This window comes from Brienomyrus brachyistius, chromosome 18 (genome assembly GCF_023856365.1).
Source record: "Brienomyrus brachyistius isolate T26 chromosome 18, BBRACH_0.4, whole genome shotgun sequence".
NCBI lineage: Eukaryota > Metazoa > Chordata > Actinopteri > Osteoglossiformes > Mormyridae > Brienomyrus > Brienomyrus brachyistius.
In genome coordinates, this window is record NC_064550.1 from 13549725 (window position 1) to 13577152 (window position 27428).

Consider the following 27428-nt stretch of genomic DNA (forward strand, 5'->3'; position numbering starts at 1 on the left):
ACTCCCTATTGCACACCTACAAGTACACAAGACTAATCACTTTGTCATAGGGGGGACCTTAAGTTCAATGTCAGTCCAAGCTATATTGCAGTTTTAAACCCATCCTCCCAATTACAAACCTAACCGCTTGTCATTTGTTTCTACAGCCTTAAAGTGATTATAAAAATGTACATCAGGGCTTTGTGTTACCCACTGTACTGTACCATATCACAATTGATTCATATGTTATTTCAGCACCCCCTTGTGGTGTTGATTGAACACTGCAGGAGATCAAAATGCAGATGTTTAGTCATTAGATGGTGCTGTTTTCAGGCTGCTGACATACGCACGTCTCTACAGAGTTAATTTTTGTTTTTTAAATTTCAGTGACATCATTGGTGTGCTTATATTCCCAAGACACACCTGACAAGTAAGGATCCCTTGTCATTAAAGTCCATGTATAAAGGTTTGTCCAGGATACCTTTTTCTTACCAGTATTGCTCATTGAGGACCCCTCAAAGCGCGCAATAGGTAATGTAATGTTCATAGGTCAGGAGAGGGAGTTTTTGATCTGACTAATTACCTGAAATCAAATCACAGAGTTATTCTTTTAGAGTCTTACAATGTTCTTTCTTTTTCATACTATGTGCTTTACTGCAAGCCAAATGTCATATACTTAGCTAATTAGACTGATAACATTTTGCGCTATATTTATAACAAAATACCACATATATTATATAATACTCAGGAAGTTATTAGATTATATAACAATCAGGTAGTAATTAGGATAGAATCACCCTTTCATTTGTAGGATGACTTGACATGCTTATGACCTTCAAAATAAAATGAGAAATAAATCAAATTAGTCACTTGAAATGTTTTGAGACTGACTCTTGGACTTCCTGTTAAAATACATAATGTAAAATGCAGGTACATACAAAAAAATGACTGATATTCTGACAGGGAAAAGCAGGGGATAGTGCTGAAATTCTCGGAATCAGGACTCGGCAAACGTGCAGGTTTGGAATGTTGTGTGAATCATAGTTCAATGTAGCAGCTATATAGAAAGGCAGAGACTCGTAGGGACTCAGCTCATAAGAGAGGTACTGAGGGTTACTTCAGGCAGCACATGGAGCATAAAGGCACACTCTGCCCGTTTCCAGAATGCTCTCCTGTTCCTCAGGATGTCTGACTGATGTTAATATAGTGAACATTGACTTTCCAAGACTTATAGGATTCATTTCAATATGTACACACTGACTATATTTTTATGGTGCATTTGTAAAACAAGCAGGAAAAGGGCCCCATTATTTAGCGTGTTCAGTACATTTCAGCAGGTCTGTACAACCTGACAGTCCAGTGGTGACATGTTGTTGGCTGAAAAGAAAAAAACTCAATTTGCACATTTTCTCCTTCTCTTTGCTCCCAGGACACTGAAAATGGTGGAGAATTCGACAGGAATAGTGGATGGCAGCAAATGGTCAGAAATTCTCTCATTCGGGCCTCTCATCACAGAGGTGCTGGTGGGCATCTTCTTATACATCAACGGCCTCATGATCTTCACCTTCTTCATGAAGGAGGCCTTTCGCACTGATACCCGCTATATCCTTTTTGCCCACATGCTCTTTGTGGATTCCTCACTGCTGGTGGTGACCAGCTTGATTGCGCTGCTGACCTACTACAGAGTGACGATCCCCTATGAGTCCTGCATAGTGCTCAACTTGGTCATGATGTGGCTGGAATTTTCCACGCCTCTGACCTTGGTGGCCATGTGCCTGGAGCGCTATGTGGCTGTGTGTAAGCCCCTAAGGCACGCTGCCATCTCCACGCCGAGGATTAGAGTGGTGGGCCTGCTCCTCATTTGGGGGCTGGGCTGTGTACCTGCCCTCGTCATCCTCCTTTCCTTCGCAGCCTTGGTCTCAGTGAAGCAGCTCACCATGAGAGTCTTGTGCTCCTTGGATGCACTGATTGTGATTGAGTGGCAGAAGTACCTCCAAATTGCTGTGTTCAAATTCTATTTCTTGCTCATGTCCATGGTCATCGCCTTCACGTACGTCAAGGTGGCTGCGGCTGCCCGGTCTGCCTCTGGTAAAAACAGCAAGTCAAGCGCCAAAGGTACGAGGACAGTGGCTCTCCATGCCATCCAGCTTCTCCTTTGCCTCATACAGCTACTTACGCCTTTTGTGGACATGGCTCTGCTAAAGATCAGCGTGGTGATCTACATCTATATCCGTTTTGTGAATTTCATAATGTTTGTGATAGCGCCGCGTTGCCTGAGTTCATTGATCTATGGTTTGAGGGACCAGAATTTCTTCCAGGCATTGAAACACTATGCTGTTTGTGGCCTGGATAAGAAGGTTCAACCAGCTGCTTCTCATTCCAGGAAGGTGGATCTGAGGCATTAATGTGAAGGAAGCAATGAGAGACACTGGATAAGACTGGATAAGACTGTATATATTGGCTATTGTTATTATTATTGTCCATCCATCCATCCATCCATTTTCCAAACCGCTTATCCTACTGGGTCGTGGTTGGTCCGGAGCCTATCCCGGAAGCAATGGGCACGAGGCAGGGAACAACCCAGGATGGGGGGCCAGCCCATCACTGGGCACACTCACACACCATTCACTCACACATGCACAGAATTTAGCAACTCCAATTAGCCTGAGCATGTTTTTGGACTGTGGGGGGAAACCGGAGTACCCGGAGGAAACCCCACGACGACATGGGGAGAACATGCAAACTCCACATACATGTGACCCAGGCGGCCACTCGAACCTGAGTCCCAGAGGTGCAAAGCAATAGTGCTAACCACTGCACCACCATGCCGCCCCTATTATTATTATTATTATTATTATTATTATTATTATTATTATGCAAAGTTTAACTGCATATTCCTCATTTGAATGTCATTATGATGTGTTAAATGCTAATAACTAAATTGCGCTTTTTCGTTGGTCTCTGCATGTGGTTTAATTTTGAAATCACACTCATCTTCATGCTTCATCTAATATTCATTTTAAAAGAATAAGCTAAGGTTTTCCCAGCCCACCCATCCTTCTACTGCTTTTCCAGATCAGGGTCACAAGGAACTTTCAGTCCATAAACTTACCAGAGCTGTAGAGATGACCTGTGACCTGACAGTAATGCTGCCTTTGACCTTCCCAGCAGATCCAGGATGACAGCTGATGATCTGAATGACCAAAGCATATCAGCTAATATAACCTGCAGTTTGTATAGAGTTCAGTGAATCTGTACTGTTACCTGTATAACTCAAATCTGAAGGTATCGTACATATGGACCATCTTAATGTTGTATAAGCTCCTCAAGGCCATGTTTGTAGTGTTCCTATAGTGTTCTCACTTTCTGTGAATAAACCCATGCTGCGGAGCCGTAAGCGGATTGTCGCCACCTTCCTTTCCTGTCTGTACCATGCCCCTGAGTTCATAGCAGAAGCACCCCATTCCTTAACACCTACACTTTGTTTACAGTTCAGTGAACCTGAACTGTTCCCTGAATAACTCATATCTGCAGGTATCGTACATAAGGAACATCTTAATGTTGTATAAGCTCCTTAAGGCCATGCAGCACATGGCGATTTCCATACTCTAACTTTTAGAGTCATGCAAAAGACCGAAAAAAGTCTTCATTTGTCAGCTGCAATTCACCAGCGCTTCCCGCAAATATAACCTGCAAGCTCTGAGGTACTGATACATCTATTAGCTGCTGTGCTCCCTGCAGCTGAGTCACACACAGGAATTTTCATGAAATTAGAAAGGCAAAGATACAACTCGAAGCACGTTAACAGGTGTTGCCCACTGTATTCACAGTTATTACTTCTTCAGCACTGCATGTGCAGGCAGCAGAGTGTATGTGGTGTTTTCATTAGGTCACATTAAGGCTGCAATCAGGCCTGTTGTTCAGAAGGCCTCAGCACTGACTAGGCCCAGGCAGAGAGCTGTGGGGTCCAGCACTGTCACAAGGCAGCTCATCTCCACAGGGAAGCCCTGTTTGCTCAGCAGCAGAACAAACAAGCCGTCCATCACAGGACTGACATTAATAATTGATGAGTGTTAATGGCAGCACAGGGGAGAGGTGTGGAGGCAGGACCAGCTCAGGTTCCCACATGATGGAGGTCCTTCCCCAGAGCAGGGAGCACGTTCAGCCTCTGTAATCATCACGCACTCGACAGCTCAGCAGGGAAATTCTGCTGTTCCACTAACTAGAGACTGGAGTTAGTGCCTAAGCCTGAAATCTCATAAAATGTTGTCTTCCTGTAGTACCACAACCCTAAATATTATTTATATTGACTACAACAAATTATCGGCACTCCTGGAATTTTTCCAGAAAATGCACCATTTCTCCCAGATAATTGTTAAAATTATAAATGTTTTGGTATACACATGTTTATTTCCTTTATATGCATTGGAACAACAACAAAAAAACATAGAAAATAAGCCAAATTTGATATCATTTCAGACAAATCTCAAAAACTGGTCCGGACAAAATTATTGGCAGCCTCAGCTTAATATTTGGTTGCGCGTCCTTTGTAAAAAAATAACTGAAATCAATCGCTTCCTATAGCCATCAACAAGCTTGTTACACCCCTCACCTGGAATTTTTGACCACTCTTCTTTTGCAAACTGCTCAAGGTCTCTCAGATATGAAGGCTGCCTTCTCCCAACAGCAATTCTGAGATCTCTCCATAAGTGTTCAATCAGATTTAGATCCGGACTCATTGCTGGCCACTTCAGAACTCTCCAGTACATCGTGTTCTTTTCTTCAAAAGGCCTCATTTCGTTTTCTGTAAACAGTAGAATGATGAGCTTTACCAAACAGCTCTACTTTGGTCTCATCTGTCCACAAGACGTTCTCCCAGAAGGATTTTGGCTTCCTCAAGTACATTTTGGAAAACTCCAGTCTGGCTTTTTTATGTTTCTGTGTCCTTCTGGGTCTCCTGCCATCGTGTTTCTTTTTGTTCAGATGTCGATGGATAGATCGACCTGACACTGTTTCACCCTGAGTCTGCAGAACAGCTTGAATTTGTTTAGAAGTTGATTGTGGCTGTTTATCCACCATTCGGACTATCCTTCATTGCAGTCTTTTATCAATCTTTCTCTTCCGTCCACGTCCAGGGAGATTAGCTACAGTGCCATGTCTTGTGAACTTCTTGACTATGTTGTGCACAGTGGACAGAGGAACATGAAGATCTCTGGAGATCGACTTGTAGCCTTGAGATTGTTGATATTTTTCCACAATTTTTGTTCTCAAGTCCTCAGACAATTCTCTTCTCTCTGTTCTCCATGCTTAGTGTGGCACACAGACACACAACAGAAAGGTTGAGTCAACTTTTCTCCATTTTAACTGGTGTCAGGAGTGTTTGCTATATTGCCAGCACCTGTTTCTTGCCACAGGTCCGTTCAAATGAGCATCATATGCTTGAAATAAAATGATTTGCCATCGATTTTGCCCAATTTAAGTGCCAATAATTTTGTCTGGCCTATTTTTGGAATTCTGTGTGAAATGATGTCAAATTTGGCTTTTTTCTCAGTTTTTTTGATGTTGTTCCAATACACATAAATGAAATAAACATGTGTATACCGAAATATTTCTAATTGTAACAATTTTCTTGGAGAAATGGTGAATTTTCTGGAAAAATTCCAGGGGTGCCAATAATTTCGGCCATGACTGTATATATTTGAGTGGTTATGGGAGATAAATACATGTAATGCCAAAGTAAAAAGCCCATCTGAACTATCAAAAGCAATCAGTAGAGGCGTATGAAACTCTGTTGGAGGGATGTGACATCATTCTTCCATCATCTGGTGTTATGGGAAAAACGATGAAAAAACATTGTCTGAGGTAGTTTTGCTGTGTCCTTTATTTATCTGATTGCAATAAAGTGACTCTGATAGTCATGGCAGGGGGCTTGTATTGTGCTTATGGACACATTAAGTCACAGTTGTGCCCTGTGGCTGGGGACTTCGCCACCTGGAATATTCCACACTTCACTGTGACACAGATGATCATTCAGAATGACCTTGTAACTATTGGCATTTGCTTTGCCCTAAAAGTGGCTGACTGGGCCTAAATGATACCAGGAAAATGTATTTCCCACCATATACGACCCAGAACCTACCGCTCAACCATGTCATTTGCTTTTGACTTGTCCTTCACAGCCTAAATATATGTTAAGGTGAGTTGGGGTTACCAAACTACCCATAAGTGTGACTGTTCTGTGAATGTGTCCTCTGATGGGTTGGTACACCATCTTGGGTCGTTCCCTCCTATGGGCCACAAGGCTCCTGACCCCCTGTGACCCCAGACAGGATAAGCGGACAGAAAATAGATGGATCTATAGCCATGTAAATCCTGGGCAGCAGAGCCGGTCCAGGACTTCTATACATAACTCATGAGCTACACCTTAATGAAAGTTCTTATTTTCAGTCAACTCATGTGTTTCCTTTAGGGTTACCTGTGTAGTTCTGTTGTCTGTTAGACACCTATAGCTCCCATAATCTTCACCAGATTTAAACACCTTTCGCTCACTGACTATTAAATCTTTTCTCTGCAAATCACCAGTATTCACCAAACCATGACACTTCACCACTGCATTGTTTAGCAATTCCTGCTGCCCATGACTGACAGTACACAATAATCCCAACAAGTGTGAGTTACAAAGCATGATGATGAAATCTGGGGCCAAAGGCCTATTGGAGAACTGTACCCTATGGTGTTGGTTGATCAAAATGCTGGAGAACAAAATGCAGATGTTTAATCACTAGATGGCGATGTTTTCAAGCTGCTGATATACACTCATCTCCAGAGAGTCCATTTCTTGTTTTTGATTTTCAGTGACATCATTGGTGTGCTTCTATTCCCAGGATTACACCTGAGAAGTAAGGATCCCATGTCATTGGTGTCTGTGTATAAAGGTTTGGCCAGAATAACTGTTTCTTACCAGTATTGTTTACTGAGGACACTTCAAAGCGCATAAAAGGTAATGTAACGTTCGTGATTCAGGAGAGGGAATTTTGATCTGACTGAGTACCTAAAATCAAAACACTGACTAATACTTTTATGGTCTTACAATGTTCTCTTCTCATGTAGCTAATATTAGCCAATCAGACTGTCTGATAACTTTGTATACTTTATTCATAATAGATTAACACTTTTATAACAGCCAGATTGATTTTCGGATGATATCACTTTTCAGTTGTAGGAGGCCTTGACATACTTATGACCTCAAACATAAACGTAAAAAAATCAGTGAAATTTGTTACATGGAATGTTTTGATACTTAAATTGCACAATGCAGAAAGCAGACGTATCCAAAAAAATGACCCTGATATTCTGACAGGGAAAAGCAGGGAATAGTACTGAAATTCTTGGAATCACGACTCAACAAACGTGCAGGTTTGGGATGTTGTGTGAATCATAGTTCAATGTAGCAGCTATATAGAAAGGCAGAGTCTCGTAGGGACTCAGCTCATAAGAGAGGTACTGAGGGTTACTTCAGGCAGCACATGGAGCGTAAAGGCACACTCTGCCCGTTTCCAGAATGCTCTCCTGTTCCTCAGGATATGTCGTGGATGTCAATACAGTGGACAATGATTTTCCAAGGCTTTTGGGAATCATTTCAGTACCTATGTATATGACATATTCATAAAATAAGCAGGAAAATGATCATGTTTCTCAGGCTGTTCAATAGATTTCAGGGGCCGTTTTAAATCTTACAGCCTAGTGATAACAGTGTTTACCAAAAATAATAAAGGAAAACCATCTGCTCATTTTCCCCTTCTCTTTGTTCCCAGGAAACTCAAAATGGCAGACAATATGACAGGAATAACCAATGGCAGCAAATCATCAGATACTGTCCCTCCAAAGCGTTTCATGCTCGATGTGATAATCATTCAGGTGCTGGTGGGCATCTTCTTATACATCAACGGCCTCATGATCTTCACCTTCTTCATGAAGGAGGCCTTTCGCACTGATACCCGCTATATCCTTTTTGCCCACATGCTCTTTGTGGATTCCTCGGTGATGGTGACGACAAACCTGGCTGTGCTGTTTATGCACTATGGTGTGGTGATCCCCTTTGAGGTCTGTATAGTGCTCAACCTGATGATGACCTGGTTGGATTTCTGCACGCCTCTGACCTTGGTGGCCATGTGCCTGGAGCGCTATGTGGCTGTGTGTAAGCCCCTAAGGCACGCTGCCATCTCCACGCCGAGGATTAGAGTGGTGGGCCTGCTCCTCATTTGGGGGCTGGGCTGTGTACCTGCCCTCGTCATCATCTTTTCTTGCACAGCCTCAGTCTCAGTTAAGCAGCTCAGCATGAGAGTCTTGTGCTCCATGGATGCACTGATTGTGATTGAGTGGCAGAAGTACCTCCAAATTGCTGTGTTCAAATTCTATTTCTTGCTCATGTCCATGGTCATCGCCTTCACATACGTCAAGGTGGCTGCAGCTGCCCGGTCTGCCTCTGGTGACAACAGCAAGTCAAGCGCCAAAGGTACGAGGACAGTGGCTCTCCATGCCATCCAGCTTCTCCTTTGCCTCATACAGCTACTTACGCCTTTCGTGGAGATGGCTGTGTTACAGATCAGCGTGGTAATCTACGCCAAAATCCGCATTGTCAATTTTGTTGTCTTCATGATAGCTCCACGATGCCTGAGCCCATTGATCTATGGTTTGAGGGACCAGAACTTCTTCCAGGCATTGAAACACTATGCTGTTTGTGGCCTGGATAAGAAGATTCAACCAGATGCTCCTCATTTAGTTCCAAAGACTTGGCACTGAGGCATTAGTTTCGCTCTATGGCACCTTGACATTATGCTTGTTACTCAGTACTGTCTTACATATTTTACCCTCTAGTCAGTTCATGTATATAGAGCCATGCCAGTGTGTCCTTATATCCACACCTTTTGTACCAAGTAAAATTCCGTGTGCATGTTTGTACTTGCTGAAAAATCTAATCATAGTATAATCAGCTAAGATTCTATCAGCCAATCGATCTTTTAACCATTTATCCAGTCGGGGTCCCAGGGAAGTTTCAGTACATAAATTAAACAAACCTGTAAACACAAACCCATGACGTGACAGTAATACTGCCGCTTACACTCCCAGCAGATCCAGGGTGACTCAGATAGATGATGATTTGAATGACCAAAGCACATCAGCTAATATAACCTGCAGTTTGTCTACAGTTCAGTGAATCTGTACTGTTACCTGTATAACTCATATCTGCAGGTATTATGCAAGCGGAATATCCCACTGTAGTATAAGCTCCTTAGGCCAGATAGCACATGGTAAATTCCACTGCAATTCACCAGCGCTTCCCAGAAGTATAACCTGCAAGCTCTGAGGTACTGATCCATATATTAGCTGCTGTGCTCCCTGCAGTTGAGTCACACACAGGCATTTTTGTAAAATAAGAGAGGCACAGATACAAGTCGAGGCATGTTAACAGGTGTTAGTGACTGCATTCACAGTTAGTATTGCAAGTGCAAGTACTGGAGTGTATGTGGTTTTTCCATTAGGCCAGACTAAGGCTGCAATCAGGCCTGTTGTTCAGAAGGCCTCAGCACTGACTAGGCCCAGGCTGAGATCTGTGGGGTCCCGCACTGTCACAAGGCAGCTCATCTCCACAGGGAAGCCCTGTTTGCTCAGCAGCAGAACAAACAAGCCGTCTATCACAGGACTGACATTAATAATTGATGAGTGTTAATGGCAGCATAGGGGAGAGGTGTGGAGGCAGGACCAGCTCAGGCTCCCACATGATGGAGGTCCTTCCCCAGAGCAGGGAGCACGTTCAGCCTCTGTAATCATCACGCACTCAACAGCTTAGCAGGGAAATTTTGTTGTTCCAAAAGCTAGAGACTGGAGTTAGTGCCTAAGCCTGAAATCTCATAAAATGTTGTCTTCCTGTAGTACCACAACCCTAACTATTATTTATATTGATTACAACATTTAACTACCACAATATTAACATGACTTGAGACTGAATCCTTGCTTTGATAAAAGGGTGAAGGATGTGTGATCATGTGACTACACCAGGAAAACCCCCCATATACAGTAGACCACTGGGCTCTTCTCACCATGTTGTTTATTTTTGGGAAATACTGCTTGTTCATGACTTTAATGGACATTTCCATTGCTGCAGGCTGCTGGCTGTGTCACCTAACATCTAAAAGCAAGATATATGCCCTTTAGTCCACAGTTGCTGATGAAGCCATTCCCTCAGACATGACCTTAGCCCCTTTGCCTCTGTTTCTCAGGAAACACCAGTGAGATGAGCTCCTGCTAAAGCTTTTCGAACAACAACAACAACAACTCCGTTCTCAAAACTACTGGAATCTCACCTATCAGCTCTCGGTTTAATAATTATGGACAGCAGGGCCAGTCCAGGACTTTTATACCTAACTCAGGAGCTACTTATTAGCGCTAATTTTCATCATTTGTTTCTGCAGCCTTAAAGTGATTATAAAAATTTACATCAGGGCTTTGTGTTACCCACTGTACTGTACCATATCACAATTGATTCATATGTTATTTCAGCACCCCCTTGTGGTGTTGATTGAACACTGCAGGAGATCAAAATACAGATGTTCAATCATTAGATGGTGCTGTTTTCGGGCTGCTGACATACGCACATCTCCACAGAGTTAATTTTCGTTTTTTAAATTTCAGTGACATCATTGGTGTGCTTATATTCCCAAGTCACACCTGACAAGTAAGGATCCCTTGTTATTAATGTCCGTGTATAAAGGTTTGTCCAGGATACCTTTTTTTAATACACCCAGGTGCCATTTATTTTGAAATTAGGCTCAAATGTAGAAAATGTTCTAGCAGAAGTCTTGGACAATCTCTGAATTACATAGTAATCTGACTTCTTCTGAAGCTGTGAGAAATTGTTCATCTGCATTTGCTGCATTGGTACTTGTTGATGTGCGTGTGCCCTGCTTAAGGAGTAAAGGGGAGATCACATGCATAGCTGATTTTCTGTAATTTTATAGCCTGAATAAAAATAAAATATTCTCTTCGTACAGGAACCAAGTCTCTGGATAGATATTTCTACAAAAGAGCCATTTAGTTATTTCTAGAAAAATATATAGAGCCAATGAAAGGACCTGACGTCATAGTAGCACAGATCACTGTCCGTGGTGCTGAATTCTCTAATTGATGGACTGGTTCTGAATGAATAGACCAGCTGGCCAACGTGTCTGTGCCACTGACTGGCACCCTGACATATAACGACTTTTAACAATGAGGGGGGAAAAGTCCAGACAGGAAATTAGTCAACAGTAATTAGTAATCACACATAGTTCTCATTTATCATGATGTAAAATTCAAAAACCTTTTTCTATTATTACAGTTTTTGCCCGTTGCTTGAACACGTTTTGCAAAACTTGGCTCATCATGTCAAAACTCCACACACAAGAAAATAAGACACGACACTGGGAAATAAACCATTCACATCTATGTCAAATTGAAACTCTGCTATCAAAACCTAACAATCCTTTGTCAAAATGTCGCTCTAATGACAAAATGAAACCCACTTGCATCATATGAATACACTTACAAATCAGCAGCAACACACTAGTCTACTTTATATAAAACACGGCAGGCTTTTGTTTGCACTGTTTTTATTCAGTTCCACAGAAGGCACGTTTTCACACCCCCCAAAAAATGAAATACTAAATACTGTACATTACAGTCGTGTACTTTACAGTAAATTCAGTTAAAGCAACAATAAAACAAATAATACACTACTGTAAACACAGAAACACACAATTGTGCATAAGTGGACTTATGGATCCTGCCGTCTGTTGGGGTCTGGCCACAGGATCTCATCAACATCACAAGCAATGTCTGCTCTTGCTAAGCATCGGGGAAAATATCCCCTTGTGTGCCGAATCCATCCATGGATTGACCTTACCTCAATGTCTCCGCAGGCCTGTTCCATTGCCTGCAGAAGAGGCGTGCGGGCATGTGGTTGGCGGTCATATACGCGCCATCTCCAAGCAGAAAAAAACTCTTCTATAGGGTTGAGAAATGGCGAGTAAGGGGGCAAATACACAACTTCAAATTGATCATGGTTGGTGAACCAGTTCCGGATGATAGCAGCCCGATGGAAACTGACATTATCCCAGACAACAACAAACCTGGGCTGCTCTGGTTTGTCCTGTACAACTGCATCATGAAGTGCATCTAGAAATGTGATTATGTGTTGCGCATTATATGGACCCAGTTTGGAATGATGGTGCAATAGCCCTCGGAGGCTTATGGCGGCACACAATGTGATATTTCCCCCGCTGCCCCGGGATGTGCACAATCGTCCTTTGGCCAAGTATATTACGTCCCCGTCGTCTACTTTTGCTAAGGTTGAATCCAGCCTCGTCAACGTAAATAAATTCATGAGGCTGAGCAGCTCCATCCACGTCCAAGATTCTCTGCAACAAAAAATACATATTGTAGATGGCATTACTCAAAACACACAACTAGACTACTACACATACAGAACCGCCCCACCCCACCACACAGGTACCTGTGTAGCTTTCCGAATATATCTATGTGGTACTGATCAAATGGTACATATTCAGCTGTTACTGGACTGCACCCATTCTGTATTGTAAATGTAAAGGACTGTTACACTTACCTGTACATATTCATGTCGAAGTCCTTTGACCCTGACACTGTTCCTCTCAATTGGGACCCTGTACAGTTGCTTCATGGTCATGTTGTGCTTTACCAGGATGCGTCTGATAGTGGTAATGCTTACTCGATTTATGTTGTTGAATACCTGCCTATCTTCAAGTATTTGTTGCTGTAGCTGGTGGAGACGGATTGCATTGTTTGCTCTCACTAGGTTCACAATGGCAAGTTCCTGCTGTTGTATGAACAGGCCGTCCACCCCCAGTAGGTCTTTTAGCCATTCTGTAGAAAAATGCAACCACAAATTGTTATCGGTTTGCTTCTTTTTTACAGTACTGTATGTGCTTTACTGTGTATACCATACACAGTACTGAAACATCTCAACACGTTATCATCGTATGTTTCACAAAACTACTACTTTTGTTCAAAAAGGAGCATTAGTCACCCTGAAATACAGTACATGTGATACGGCAATGTGATATGGTACAGTATTGTAAATACTCTAGATACAGTCTGAGTAGAGTAGAGAGTTGAAGACATACCTGTTTTCCAGTCGGAATGTCCTTATTATGGATGAAACTGTGAAACGGCTTAGATTAGGGTGGACTCTCTGCCCAGCTTCCCTCATAGTCAGGCCATGGTTTATTACATGGTCCACCAAAGTTGCTCTTATGTCATCAGAAATAATGGTCCTTGCATAGCCTCTTCGACCACTTCCTCCTCTCTCTCTCTGCCTGTCTTCCTCTTCCTCTACCTCTGCCTCTAGCTCTCCCTGCTTCCATGCTTGCAAACTTCTCAAAATGGCTTAAGTGAGGTGTATTTGTAGCTGGCTGATTGGTGTTCCATTTTGTAAGTAAGCATTTTCAGGTGTGTGTCTAAGTATTTTCAATTGCCCAATGTGTTTTGTATTTTGAATAGATGTGTTTTCCCACTGGTACCCTGAGATTTCATTTTTGAATGAAGTGTCTTATGTATGACATAGTGTGTAGTGTGCAGGAGTAAGTGTGTTGTAGAAAGGAGTGAGTGTGTTGCAGAATTGCAACTAAAGTGCTAACCAGAACTTTTATTTAAGGTATGGTTGCACTTTGTTTAAGGTATAGTAACAACAACTTCAAGTTACGTTACTTTGGTTTAAGCATGTGTCTATAGTGTTCAAGCAATGGGTAAAAACTGTAATAGCAGCAGCAAAGCTAACACCCGCAACCAAAAAGCGTAATGTTCCTAATAGAGTGGCTGATCTGTCCTGAAATCGTAAAACTGAAAAGTTTTCAAACACAGTATGTATATTATATAACATGTTGGATAAATAGATGTAATTTATTGGTGACTTCGTGTACATTGAAGTTTCTGCCTTTTAAACAACTATAAAGTAATGTTGTTTGTTATATAAAAAATGTACATTTAAATGTATGAAACAAAAAATGTATACACACACACATTACATTTTCGTTAGCTGTAAAATACAGTGAAGTGAAATCTCCATTATTTGCGTTGCAATATTCCACCACTAGGGGGCAATTTTGGACGGAGGAATCTCTTTAATGGCTGTTACCAACAGAAATGTTTGCTGCTACAGTATTCAGCTTTCTGGGTGTCCTGCAAAAAGAACTAGATGACTACAAGTAGGTATGGAATGCACACTGCCCATCTGACAAACCAGAAGCCACTTTTTGAAATGTAAATTTTGTTATTGAAACATTTTGTTGGATTGCACTCTAGGTTTAATGGAAGAAACTGTGGATTCCATGTATCTCCTGAAAATCTTCATAGTCTTTGTGGAGACAATGATCTTCAAATTCACTTTGAGGTCTTGCAGAGACAAAATGAACTTGCTCCACCAGTCAGCTGGGTTACTGCCATGGAGAATTATATTGCATTCAAAAGTGTATTAGGTCTATAAGGTAATTCTGCTAACAAATTGTACAAAGCTCTCAAAATTATTTTGGTTTTCAGACAACAAATAACATTTTTTCCAGCCTTTGTTCTCCAAATAAGACATTTATTGAAACGTTGTATACAAAAATAAATTAAGCATGTTCAATAAGAACACTTTGGCCATTATACATATTGCTGTGTATAGAGCCATTAAACTGCCCCCTTAAAGTTTTTTACTGCCAAACAAAGCTGTCAGGTCAAAAATCACACTGTTAAAAATGAAGTATAAAAGAATACAAAAATAACTTCTAACAACTTATAACACTTATTCAATAAGATTATAGAACAACATAATCATTGCATTGCAATTCAATCACCATAGGTGGCGTGGAGTACAATAATTAACAGCTTGGCTTCAGGGAATGCCAAACCCTTCAGGGAATGCCAAACCCTTCAGGGAATCCCAGTGTTATTTAACTGTCCCATTCTGTGTCCCTTCCCTGTTTGGCCAGTAGGTGTCATTGGTCATCTCGTCCCACGTGTTGTCAGTCTTTCTTGTCCTCCCCTGTTGTCAGTCTGTAGCGTTTCCCTTGTTCCCTGCCAGCCACTTGTTGAGCACGTGGTTACCTGTAATTTCAATTCATTAACTTACTGTTTGCCATAGGCTTTTAAATACATTATAAATAATTTAAAAAAATAACATAACAAGAGATAATACTATGAATTTCCTCACTGATTAATTGTGTTGTGGGTTGGAACTCAGTATGGAGTCCCCACAAAGATACAGATACCTTATATGTGTGTGTGTGTGTGTGTGTGTGTAGCAGGGCCGTAGCACATCTTCTTCTTTGTGTTCAGGAATTGCTTCTTGTAGGTTAAGTTAGAATGGTTTTCACAGTTCTTTGGTCTGGAGATCAGGCTGATTAATCACAGTTGATTTTTGTGGACAATCAACCATATACATATGTACATATATATGTGTGTGTGTGTGTACAGCAGTCAATCATAAGCAGTCAAAAGAAATTGTGTGATGTCACAATTGTTACGGTTTGTAGCAGCTAATCACTGCTGTTAATAGCAGCTAATAGCTGCTGTCTGTAGCAGCTAAACTACTGTTAATATAACTGCTAATAACATAACAATTTTCCCGTTTTTTGTGTAATAAAGTATATAATGTAGTAATGTGGTGTGTTTTTGATTCAAATATGTTAGTATGGTATTGGCAAGATATTATTGTATCAGCCTTTATTACATTAAGGGGGAAAATTAGCACATTATTGGCAGTTATTACATTAACGGTAGGTATCATATGTGCCCTTGAGAGGTAAAGTGGGCTATCCCACATGTCAGTCAAAAATGACTGTCCAATATTAATTATTGAGGGTCTATCTATCTTTTAAATATACTGAGATCTGTGCTACCTATGATACATATCAATTGTAGGGTATAGACACACTGATTTTTTTTTTTTTTATTCAACTTTGGAGCTCATTTTCTCAAAACTTTGTTTTTGTGGGATAGCCCACTTTACCTCTCAAGGGCACATGTTATATAGGTCTAATGTACGAAGCATTAACGTTAGACATGATAAGCTGGTTACCCACCAGGCAGGCAGATGGGGGCAGGTGGGCGAGGTGCAGCGTACTGTACGAAGCGGGGGTGCGCAGGCACTGTGCAGCAGCTGAAGCTCCTCTTAGGTGCAATCATTTCCTGCGCACGGCACCAGCTGCCTTTCACTGCATTGAAACATTCCACTTTTGCAGTTACTTTGAAGCCATCGGAGCCTCCCATCGCAAACAGCAAGCCGTCCACCACTGCGATGCCGAAATAGCTTCTTTGTTGTCTCATGGGAGGCCCAGCGTGCCACTGGTTAATTGCAGGGTCATAGACCTCCATAGTCCGCACTGGATGAGCCCCGTTGGTACCGCCCACCTGCGAGACACCAATGGTAAGTGATCACTCGGGTACCAAACAGATAAGTAAATATCAGCTTTCTCGAAGTCAGGAACTCTTAAGGAATTATCGCCCTATAATAGCAGGCTGCACAGAACCTCCCATTGTCTATATAGGACACAAGCTTATAACTAATTTGTGTTCAACATACATGTCAACATAACTGCAGTGAAAAAAAGGGAATTTGGGCAACAGAAAACCTGTACAATTCAGCGAAAACTGTCAAACATCAAAAAAATACTTCTTATGATCATATATTTTGCTTTTATTATTATTTTTATTAGTACTAAAAATAATACTTGTAGTCAGACACTGAAAAAAAAAACAAACAGAGCAATTACGTCTGGAACTACAGAATATAACTGTAATCAAAAATCTAAGCTTTACTAAGCGTATTCGTTTATAACCCAGATATGCAGGGAGCATATGTGTATTGAGATGGGCCTTCCCAGCAGGTCATTTCATCCACTGAATTCTTTTGTTTGATTTAAGCGCATTACAATCTGTGACACAGCAGCAGTGACAAAAAATGAGTCTCAGATAAATCTTGAGATTTGACTCCTTTGTTTCAGAGTACAAGAAAGGAATCACTCACCGCATAGATGTTTCCCTGATATGCCGCTACTCCAAGGCCACGTCGGCGAGTGCGCATGGGAGCGATCAAGGTCCATTCGCCCGTGAGTGGATCATAGCACTCCGCAGTGGAAGTGGTCTGAGCTCCATTGCTACCCCCACAAATGTATATCTAGGAAAGATGGTTCACAAGTGATGTGTGTTATGCTGTACATGATTGGAGATGGAGATCTAGAAAGCGTAAATGTACATTTAGCTAATGGATGTTTAATCCATCCACCTTCCATAAAAGTCTATTCAGTACAGGGTGGTGGTGAACCTGGAGCCTACCACAGGAAGCACATGGGCATTGGTAGGGAATTTACAGTTAGTTGTGATCATTTCCCTTGTGAACCGCAGCTTAATCAGCTAATTAAGTTCACTAGGTTTGTTTGAATAGGGAAATCTGCAAATTGTTTAGGATTCTGACCCTCCAGGACTGGAATTGGGTAAAGCTCCTACGTTAACACCAGTTATTGTATCTCACAAGTCTTGGGCTGTGGGCAAAATTGCAAAAACACAGAGCTGGACACCACAGCACTGCCCAATGTGCCACTAATGCAGAGCGACAATGCAAGGTCATTTATGTTTTATCTAAACACTGACGTTTACTGAATAAACAATTATGGATTGAAATCAACCATTTGAAGACAAAGCGAGCTACTGAGTATGTAACATAATCAATTTCAAGGGGAAAATGAGGGTAACCACAGTCAGACGCCCTCCTATTAACCTACCTTTCCATTCAGGGTGGTGGCACTGGCATCCTGTCGCTCCTCATGCATGGGCTGGATGATGGTCCACTCATTGGCATTTGGGTCATATCGCTCTACAATATTCAGAGGCGACACGTCTAAACGGCCACCCATCACATAGATGAAGCCGTTAATTACGGCCACACTGACACAACAGCGGCGCCAGTGCATAGGGGCCATGTGCTGCCATGTCCGTGCGACGGGGTCAAATCTGAGCACAGCATCGGTGAAATTATGGCCATCATAACCCCCAAAACAATACATGAAGCCATTTAAACACACACTGCCATGGCCGGACTGGCGAGTCTCCTGCCCCTGTGTTATATCCACCCAGCGGTCGGCCCGGGTGTCATAGGCTTCAATCCAGTTTGTCGTGCGCATGTTCCATCCACCAACAGCCAGCAAAATGTCAGAGGGCAAGCGCGGGCGGATCAGTGGGTTCTCAAAATCAGATCGTGGACGTTCATCATGAAGATCATAGATGACCTTCAGTACATTAGTGATGATTGGCCTGCACGCCACATTGGCCTTCACTAGATCGTTGGCTTTGACGATTTTCATGAAGTATTCCGGATCCATACGAGCCATCCGAATCTACACAGGAAACAATGAGAGAATGAGAGAATTCCCATGAGTTCCTTAGTGCTTTCTGTGAATCTCTGGAGATGAGCAATTCCTAACATTAAGGATACAGCAGTAAGTGCAAATTTTTATTTCTTTAGCTGAAGCCATTTACTTTGAAAGTCTCAGATGTGTCAGCTAACACTTGTTTAATGTAAGACATCTGAGTGTTTTGTTTTCCATTATTTGTTACACTCTCCTCCTAGGTGTAATACCTGGAAGCCTTGGTTGTACACTTATGGGACATGGAAATGGAGGTTCAGTCTGTAGCTACAGTAATAAGGACTTTACTCAATGAGCATTCTATTGTTATATACACAAGTCAATGAGAACATAGTATAACTATACTCACCTTGGCCAATAGGACTGAAATGTGGGCCTCTCGGGTGGCAGGCTCGTGCTCGATCCACCGGAGGATGGCCTCAAACACCACATCCTCTTCTCTGACATTAAGCTCATCCTGCTCGATGATGTCAGAAAGTTGTTCAAGACTTAGTTCTGGGAACTCATTTGAGCTGATGGCAACCTCCTTGAAGTTTTTCAAGATTAAGTTGAATGCAGACTGGTGCAGCTCGTTTACGCAGTAGACATCGGCGATTTTAAGAAGGCCAATGCAGTTGTTGAGGCAGAGCTGCTCATGCAGGAAATCACAGCAGCGCTGCACGATGCCCAAGACACTGAGATAATCAGCAGCTGCCAGGAGGTTCTCCACATTCTCAGCTGTGATGACCACAGAGTATGTGTAGGCATACTCTATGACCTGCCTCAGTGTTTCTGGGGAAATGCCTGGGAGTTGGTACTCCCGCTTTCCTGAATCATTCCAGTCACTGGCGAACAGAGCCCTGAAACACAATCCAGAAGTGACTCATCTAATAAATATCGGTTTTGCAGGCAAAGTTAAATAAGGGGTTTTCTAAATCTTCTGAACCAGGGACCCCCAAATGGAAATTAAGCAGAGATAAGGACCCCCTGCTACAGATGATCTCATAGGCATTTAAGAACTAGGGGCCTGGGGCTTTAATTCTTATTTTTCCAACAGTAGCTCCCCCTTTAATATATTTTACTTGGGCTGGTGGGCAAGTCCCCCGGAATACTTTGTTTTGCCTGTTTGACATGGTCCCCTTTTTATATATTTATACCATTATTATTATTATTATTATATAGTAAAAGTTAAGGTGGTACACTTATCAGAAATATTTCTGATCAGCACTGACCTACATTAATATAATTTAATATAATGTATATTAATATAAACTTTCTGTCATCCTAGAGCCTTATTGCCAAGGAGAAGTCATTGCTAACGAGAGATAAAAACTGACTCCTTGCTGTTTTCGCATCTTCATATATGGGTCACAGCTACTTACTGGAAGTAGGAGCTACAGCCACACAGAATTACTCTATGGGCGTTGAATTGAACACCGTCGGTGATGAGGACCACGTCACAAAGCTGTCCTGCCAGCCGAAGCTTGTTAAACACTTCGAACGCCGGGGACATCAGTACTCGCTCCATGTCGTGTGCCATCATAATTCAAAAATGTGGATATCTCGTCTCTCTCTCCTTTTTATATCACTCGAAATGACGTATACATACGTTCTAAGACGCAAAAACCGCACTTTGCGTCACAGTTTCCTAAGATACCGTAATGTTTATTTTTAAATCTATATTTGAGACTCGAAATGGATTGGGGGGCGGGGGGGGGGGGGGTATATTCTACGCACAATCAGCTGTACAAGAAGAACAAGTGAAATGTTTTTAACATCACTTTTGGAAAATGTATACCGTGCTTATCTTAGAATTTAAGTTTTGTATTATGTAAGAATAGTCAAATCACGAATTCCCGAAATAAAATAAATAAATAAATAAATGTTTTCATATTTTTTCTCCTCCGCTACGTTTCTAAAAATGAAAAACAAAAAAGGTCCTTTACATGTCTGTCAGGAACGAGGTTTAAGTTCGCATCTTATTCCCTAGTTTCCACTTTAGACATAAGTCATTGAGCAACAAATGTCCACAGGACATTATTTTATGGGCTAAATCTGGTCGGCCCGTTGTGGCAATTATTTGGAACAAGAATAGTCCTTGAAAATTGGGCTGGGCGGTCCGTCTGTTTTGGTCAACATTTAGCACAAGGCGGACGTATTTATCGGACCGCATATATCCCCAATACGGTCATGAAAACAAATTGCAGCAAGTGTGGAATTATCCCAGTGATTATTGTGCTGTGTACACTTCACCCAAATCCTGAACGCTATTGAATATAATCGATTATGTATTATAGAGCAGTTATGTTAATCAAGGTACAGTGTGCAATATCACTCCATGAGCTATTGACCATTTTCCTGCACAATAAAATCTTTTCTTGAGAAATCGTTTTTTATTTTATTTTTTGTAATTCCTCACTTCTGCCGACTAACTCCTCCACGTTTAATATATTTTCGTGCAGGTTTTTAAGTTTGTTTTCCTGCAGCTTCACGGCACCCATCGTTCTTGCGCACCCACACAGATGGACGAGTTAAGCTAGAAGTGGATGGGAGTAGTGGCAGGACAGATATTCCGAGGGCGCCCATTGAACGATGTAAGTAATTATTATTTATCGTTAGAATTCTCACTTAACACAGAATGTTGTCTTTGGCTGAAGTTTAAACAGTCGAGCTGAATTGTGGCAAGATAAGCTGAAGCTGTTCGCGTCCGCAGCTAATGCTCGCGCCATGACTAGCTAGCATATAGTGAAATGGTGAATGGATTTGGCGACATTTTCCGTTTGAATCGAGTACAGAGACGTAGGTGTTGTTTTGTTTGTGGCCCTGCTTTTACAATGCACGTGTAGCAAAGTGAAGTTGGGATCTGCTTGCGTCTTTTGCAGCTAACATCACACTCGATATAGCCGCAGTTTATTGTGGAATCGCCATTTTGGGTGTACACAACGCAAGAGCGCACGAGTGTTTATATAAAACAATTCCACTCTGGCTGAGTTTTCTTCTTATTATTATTTTTCATGCTATACTATATACAAACTTTTTACTTGTACATCTTAGGATATAGTTCATTGTGACAATATAAATGGTAGGAGAGAACTACAACAGCAACGACTGTGGGTTGGGGCTGGGTAGGGGATAACGTTTTCTTAGTTGGGATTAGGGTTTTGCCCATAGACATGAATGCAGAGTCCCCATAAAGACATCTAGCACATCTTCTTCTTTGTGTTCTGGAATTGCTTCTTGTAGGTTAAGTTAGAATGGTTTTCACTGTTCTTTGGTCTGGAGAACAGGCTGATTAATCACAGTTGAGTTTTGTGGGCAATCAACCATATGAATATGTACATATATGTGTGTGTGTGTGTGTACAGTAGTGTGCAAAAAATCATAAGCAGTCAAAAGAAATTGTGTGATTGTTAGGGTCTGTAGCAGCTAATCACTGCTGTTAATAGCAGCTACTATAAACTACTGTTAATATAACTGCTAATAACATAACAATTTTCCCGTTTTTTTTTTTGTGTAATAAAGCCTATAATGTAATAATGTGATACGTTTTTGATTCAAATATGTTAGTATGATATTGGTAAGTTATTACTGTATCAGCCTTTATTATATTAAGGGGGAAAATTAGCACATTATTGGCAGTTATTACATTAACGGTAGACATCATATTATATATGTCTAATGCAGGGGCGCTGCTAAGGATTTTGGGTCCCATGAAAGGAATCTTGACAGGGCCCCCCACACAGTTTATTGGGGGCTTCTCTGGGCCCCCTCTCAGTCATGGGCCCCGAGAATCGTCATCGTTTACCCCCCCTTTACAGCGCCCCTGGTCTAATGCACGAAGCATTAACGTTAGATATGCTTGTACCACAACTTATTAGGCAAGAGAGAAGTTCTATTGCCCATTTTCATTGCAAACCAGCTTAACATTTACAGGATAATTAATTGCAAGTTCCGATGTAGGCTGCCATTCACACACACAACTGGAAATAATAAAATGCCTGGACAGAGCAGATACAGCCATTGTAGCCTTCGCTCCTGTCTGCTGCTGTATGCAAATCTCACTGAACCATTAAAGCTGGAGCAGAAGTGATGTCTCCGACTAATTGCTGGTTGTTAGAGAAGTACTCAGAATAATGAGAAATAAAGTAAGAATTGTGAGGGAAAAAAAATCAGAATTTCGACTTAATAAGTCAGAATTCTGAGATAAATGTGTGTTTTTTTTTTCTACTCCAGATGGCAGAAAACTCTAAAATCAACAAAGCTCAAGAGTCATAATTCAGAATTTGTTCATTTAGATCAGAAACAGCTCTATGGGATGCTTTCGTCTAATCAGACTGTACCACATGGTTCATATGTAACACTTTTCTGGAGACCGCAACAAATGGGGGATTCTGAAACTGCCCGTTTGTTTGGAAAATTCCAGTCACCCTGAGTGAAAAAGGGTAGAACCCTCCCTCCTGTCCCACTGGCCTATGATTGCCTGATAGCAGGAAGAGACGGTCTATAGGGGAAAGTAACCTTCAGTTTAACTCACAGAAAGACAATAAATAGTAGCACTTAACAAATGAGAGAATATTAATTGACTAGGACAAACTGAGATGAGCAACAGGAAATATAACTGTAAGCTGATAAGAGAAAAAGAAGGGGAAAATGGAGGGAAATTTGCTGCTTCTGATTGGATGCAAGCATGCAGGTCAGCTGATCCACCTGAATGTTTCCAACTCAGCAATCGGTGATGAAGGGTCAGTAGATTGGCTAAGTGCTGGAACCAGAAGCAGAAGCTGGCTTTCATGCTCTGGAGGGTCCTGTGGCATGAAACCTTAAGCAGTTCTTTACGCATATGATGCTCCTTTAGGGGGTGCCATAGACATTCGGTCTGCATATATATTATGTTTTATCAGTGTTTCTTGTGGACCCTCAGCAGTCCATGTTTTTGCTCTCTCCCAGCACCAGCTGTCTGGCAAGGAGCAAAAACGTGGATGGACTGGGGGTTCCTGTGGATCAGGTTGAAGAACATTGTTCTGTATTGTTTTTGTTAATTGATTGATATTCAGAATTTATTTTTGGGGCTTTGGCTGCATCTTGGTTATAATGTTTAATTGAGATATGAATTAATATGGAGAACACCACACACACGGCACAAATTCTATAAAGATACTACTCATAAATTTAATGTGATAACACATGTGATAAAAATACAAATATAAGGGCTTTATTTGTATGAATAAAGCATTTCACATATCTAACACATGTGTCCCCAACAACCGTAGCCAGATATTAAATCTGTTCTAGAAGAGCACACTCATTGCTTGCTGTAAAAGCATGCAGGAGGTCCCAGCTGAGCTCTGCTATAGTTGTGCTCTGTGTATTATTCATTTGGCAGATGCTCTAAGACAGAGAAATGGTTGGAGAGAACAAGGCAATTAACAAATGCATGCAAACAAGTGGCATGTTACACAACAGGAGCAAACCATTACAGCATCCGATAACAAAGGAAAGCAGTTGTCTTGCCATAATTGCATTTTGATAGCTGTTCTAGTGCCTTAACCTCTATGCTCTGACTCCACTGTAAGGTCTAAGTTCTGTTCCCTCAGTCCATTATTCAAGAGGCATTTTCCTTATTTTGGTGAATGTTTCTGATTCTTGTTAGTGTCCACTGTTTCTGTTAATTAAGTCCAGTGATGCTAGCCACACCGGTAGATGCGTAACCTGGTTACCCACCAGGCAGGCAGATGGGGGCAGGTGGGCGAGGTGCAGCATACTGTATGATGCAGGGGGGCACTGTGCAGCAGCTGAAGTTCCTCTTGGGTGTAATCATGTCCTGCGTACGGAACCAGCTGCCTTTCTCTGCATTGTAGCATTCCACCTTTGCAGTGACTTTGAAGCCATCGGAGCCTCCCATTGCAAACAGCAAGCCGTCCACCACTGCGATGCCGAAATAGCTCCTTTGTTGTTTCATGGGAGGCGCAGTGTGCCACTGGTTAATTGCAGGGTCATAAACCTCCATACTCCGCACTGGATGAGCCCCGTTGGTACCACCCACCTGGGAGACACCAATGGTAAGTGATCACTCGGGTACCAAACAGATAAGTAAATATCAGCTTTCTCGAAGTCAGGAACTCTTAAGGAATTATCGCCCTATAATAGCAGGCTGCACAGAACCTCCCATTGTCTATATAGGACACAAGCTTATAACTAATTTGTGTTCAACATACATGTCAACATAACTGCAGTGAAAAAAGTGGATATGGGCAACAGAAAACCTGTACAATTCAGTGAAATACTTCTTATGTTCATATATTTTGCTTTTATTATTATTTTTATTAGTACTAAAAATAATACTTGTAGTCAGACACTGAAAAAAACAACAAACAGAGCAATTACGTCTGGAACTACAGAATATAACTGTAATAAAAAATCTAAGCTTTACTAAGTTTTACTAAGCGTATTTGTTTAAAACCCAGATATGCAGGGAGCATATGTGTATTGAGATGGGCCTTCCCAGCAGGTCATTTCATCCACTGAATTCTTTTGTTTGATTTAAGCGCATTACAATCTGTGACACAGCAGCAGTGACAAAAAATGAGTCTCAGATAAATCTTGAGATTTGACTCCTTTGTTTCAGAGTACAAGAAAGGAATCACTCACCGCATAGATGTTTCCAAGATATGCCGCTACTCCAAGGCCACGTCGGCGAGTGCGCATGGGAGCGATCAAGGTCCATTCGCCCGTGAGTGGATCATAGCACTCCGCAGTGGAAGTGGTCTGAGCTTCATTGTTACCCCCACAAATGTATATCTAGGAAAGATGGTTCACAAGTGATGTGTGTTATGCTGTATATGATTGGAGATGGAGATCTAGAAAGCATAAATGTACATTTAGCTAATGCATGTTTAATCCATCCATCTTCCATAAAAGTTTATTCGGTACAGGGTGGTGGTGAACCTGGAACCTACCACAGGAAGCACATGGGCAAAGGTAGGGAATTTACAGTTAGTTGTGATCATTTCCCTTGTGAACCGCAGCTTAATCAGAATATTATTAAGTTCACTAGGTTTGTTTGAATAGGGAAATCTGCAAATTGTTTAGGATTCTGACCCTCCAGGACTGGAATTGGGTAAAGCTCCTACGTTAACACCAGTTATTGTATCTCACAAGTCTTGGGCTGTGGGAAAAATTGCAAAAACACAGAGCTGGACACCACAGCACTGCCCAATGTGCCACTAATGCAGAGCGACAATGCAAGGTCATTTATGTTTTATCTAAACACTGACGTTTACTGAACTTATATTAAATTATGGATTGAAATCAACCATTTGAAGACAAAGCGAGCTACTGAGTATGTAACATAATCAATTTCAAGGGGAAAATGAGGGTAACCACAGTCAGACGCCCTCCTATTAACCTACCTTTCCATTCAGGGTGGTGGCACTGGCATCCTGTCGCTCCTCGTTCATGGGCTGGATGATGGTCCACTCATTGGCTTCTTGGTCATATCACTCGATTATGATTAGAGGCGAGAAGCGTAAATGGCCACCCATTACATAGATGGAACCATTAATTACGGCCACGCTAACATTTCAGTGGCACCAGTGCATCGGTGCCATGTGCTACCATGTCCGTGCGACGGGGTATAATCTGCGTAGTGTTGGTGAAATTGTGGCCATCAAACCCCCCAAAACAATACCCAAAGCCATTTAAGTACACACTGCCATGGCCGGACTGGCGAGTCTCCTGCCCCTGCGTTACATCGACCCAGTGGTCGGCCCGGGTGTCATAGGCTTCAATCCAATTGGTTTTGCGGAAATTCCAGCCACCAATGGCCAATAAGATGTCAGCGGGCAGGCGTGGGCGGATCAGTGGCCTTTCTTTTTTTTTTTTATATATATTCCCTCCACCACCCCCCCCCTCTGCGGAGGACTACTTTATTTCTATTTATTTATTTATTTTTATTTATTTCCTCAAGAGAGGGAGAGAGAGAGAGAGGGGGACAGAAGGACGAAAACGGAGAAGAAGGGAAATAGAGAGAGAGCGAGGGAAAAGAGAAAAAAAAAAGAAGAAAGAAAACCACAGATAATCTGCTTCAATACCTGCTGATGAGAGAAAACAACAACCAACATCTGTACGAGTCACAATGAGCATGTTAAGGAGCAACAGCCGATCAAGACAGTGTGTGTCTGTGAGAACCTGTTTGTACCCCTGTGTGCACACCTGCGTGTGTGAGCGCGCTGGTGTTCAAAAGGTTTCTCCATGTAAATGTCTAGTAGTGTGTGTGGGGAGCCACAGCCCCATCCCTCAGGACATGAAGCAGACACGGAGGAGGCCCGGACCCCAGACAGCCAGAGGCCCCCCAGGGCATGGGAGCCCCCGGAGGACCACCGCAGGGAGAATAGCAGCCCCTCACCCAGAAAAGGGCAGAGGAGAGCTCCGGAGGGAGGCCATCCGGAGCCCCAGGGGGCCGTGGCGGCGAGCCCGCAGGCTCCACCGGCGGCCAGCCCCACCAGGGCAGACCAGGCCCTGGGCCCAGAGATCCAAGGGCCCCCCCAGCAAGGGCCCGACAGAGCCAAGAGGGCCAGATCCCGCCAGGCAACCGCCGAGGGCGAGCCAGCACCCACCCGAGCACCCAGCCCTGGACATCGAGAACCACCAACGCACCAGTGGCCAGGTGCCCCATCCACCAGCAGGGAGTGTGGCGGGGGGGAATAGAGCCCGAGATGTTATTTCAGGTGGAGTCTAGAACCCAACCTGACACATGCATATAGACAAACAGGCACACACATATACAAGCATACGTTCCCACCCTCATGCACACATAAACAAATATTTACACATTCACCCAACATAGAGACACACAGAAATGAACGCTGTACACACACTCTCACTCCCCGTATATACTCTCTGTGGACCCCATTTTTTTCCTCTGGCGAGGAAACCGGAAGACCACCCTGGACCCCGCAGCAGCCGAGAAGCGCACCAGCCCAGACCCCGACCAGA

At 42.4% G+C, this 27428-nt stretch overlaps 4 protein-coding genes and 1 long non-coding RNA gene across 10 annotated transcripts in view; 4 read left to right on the forward strand and 1 right to left on the reverse strand.

The window, feature by feature from the left end:
* LOC125713229 (odorant receptor 131-2-like) overlaps nucleotides 1-3369 on the forward strand; it is a 77573-nt gene extending 74204 nt beyond the window's left edge. The window contains exon 2 of the mRNA XM_048984199.1: nucleotides 2771-3369. The gene's annotated coding sequence lies outside the window, so the exon portion shown is untranslated. The remainder of the gene's footprint in view (nucleotides 1-2770) is intronic.
* The window catches only part of LOC125713129 (odorant receptor 131-2-like), a 79627-nt gene extending 68683 nt beyond the window's left edge, over nucleotides 1-10944 (forward strand). The window contains exons 1-3 of one of the 3 annotated variants that reach the window (XM_048984038.1): nucleotides 6932-6979; nucleotides 7794-8494; nucleotides 10260-10944. In XM_048984038.1, the coding sequence (XP_048839995.1) occupies nucleotides 7804-8494; nucleotides 10260-10288 (720 nt within the window). In that variant the 5' untranslated portion in view covers nucleotides 6932-6979; nucleotides 7794-7803 and the 3' untranslated portion in view covers nucleotides 10289-10944. Of the gene's footprint in view, nucleotides 1-6931; nucleotides 6980-7793; nucleotides 8495-8641; nucleotides 8827-10259 lie in introns of those variants that run through there. The other 2 variants (XM_048984034.1, XM_048984035.1) reach the window with 2 other exon arrangements.
* Nucleotides 1-19996, reverse strand: part of LOC125713113 (kelch-like protein 10) — a 54463-nt gene extending 34467 nt beyond the window's left edge. Inside the window, exons 1-6 of one of the 3 annotated variants that reach the window (XM_048984009.1) lie at nucleotides 19817-19994; nucleotides 18805-19294; nucleotides 17814-18425; nucleotides 17060-17209; nucleotides 16116-16443; nucleotides 14615-15138 (exon numbers count right to left, since the gene is read on the reverse strand). In XM_048984009.1, the coding sequence (XP_048839966.1) occupies nucleotides 15083-15138; nucleotides 16116-16443; nucleotides 17060-17209; nucleotides 17814-18425; nucleotides 18805-19294; nucleotides 19817-19977 (1797 nt within the window). In that variant the 5' untranslated portion in view covers nucleotides 19978-19994 and the 3' untranslated portion in view covers nucleotides 14615-15082. Of the gene's footprint in view, nucleotides 1-14614; nucleotides 15139-16115; nucleotides 16444-17059; nucleotides 17210-17813; nucleotides 18426-18804; nucleotides 19295-19816 lie in introns of those variants that run through there. The other 2 variants (XM_048984010.1, XM_048984012.1) reach the window with 2 other exon arrangements.
* On the forward strand, nucleotides 141-2723 carry LOC125713119 (odorant receptor 131-2-like). Of its 2 annotated transcripts, none has more exons than XM_048984020.1 (2): nucleotides 141-510; nucleotides 1409-2723. In XM_048984020.1, the coding sequence occupies exon 2, from the start codon at nucleotides 1419-1421 to the stop codon at nucleotides 2382-2384; it is 966 nt and encodes a 321-aa protein (XP_048839977.1). In that variant the 5' UTR covers nucleotides 141-510; nucleotides 1409-1418; the 3' UTR covers nucleotides 2385-2723. The 2 variants fall into 2 exon arrangements, with proteins under 2 accessions (XP_048839977.1, XP_048839978.1); XM_048984021.1 differs by lacking the exon at nucleotides 141-510 and adding an exon at nucleotides 967-998.
* Nucleotides 19997-25367: 5371 nt separating the features above from the next.
* On the forward strand, nucleotides 25368-26829 carry LOC125713132 (uncharacterized). Its single transcript, XR_007383482.1, has 3 exons — nucleotides 25368-25412; nucleotides 26401-26613; nucleotides 26699-26829. It is a non-coding gene; the product is annotated as an uncharacterized LOC125713132 (long non-coding RNA).
* The last annotated feature ends 599 nt before the right edge of the window (nucleotides 26830-27428 follow it).

What these genes read in the sequence shown, in the direction of transcription:
- LOC125713119 (XM_048984020.1), top strand. Translation starts at nt 1,419, where the DNA reads ATGGTGGAGAATTCGACAGGAATAGTGGATGGCAGCAAATGGTCAGAA.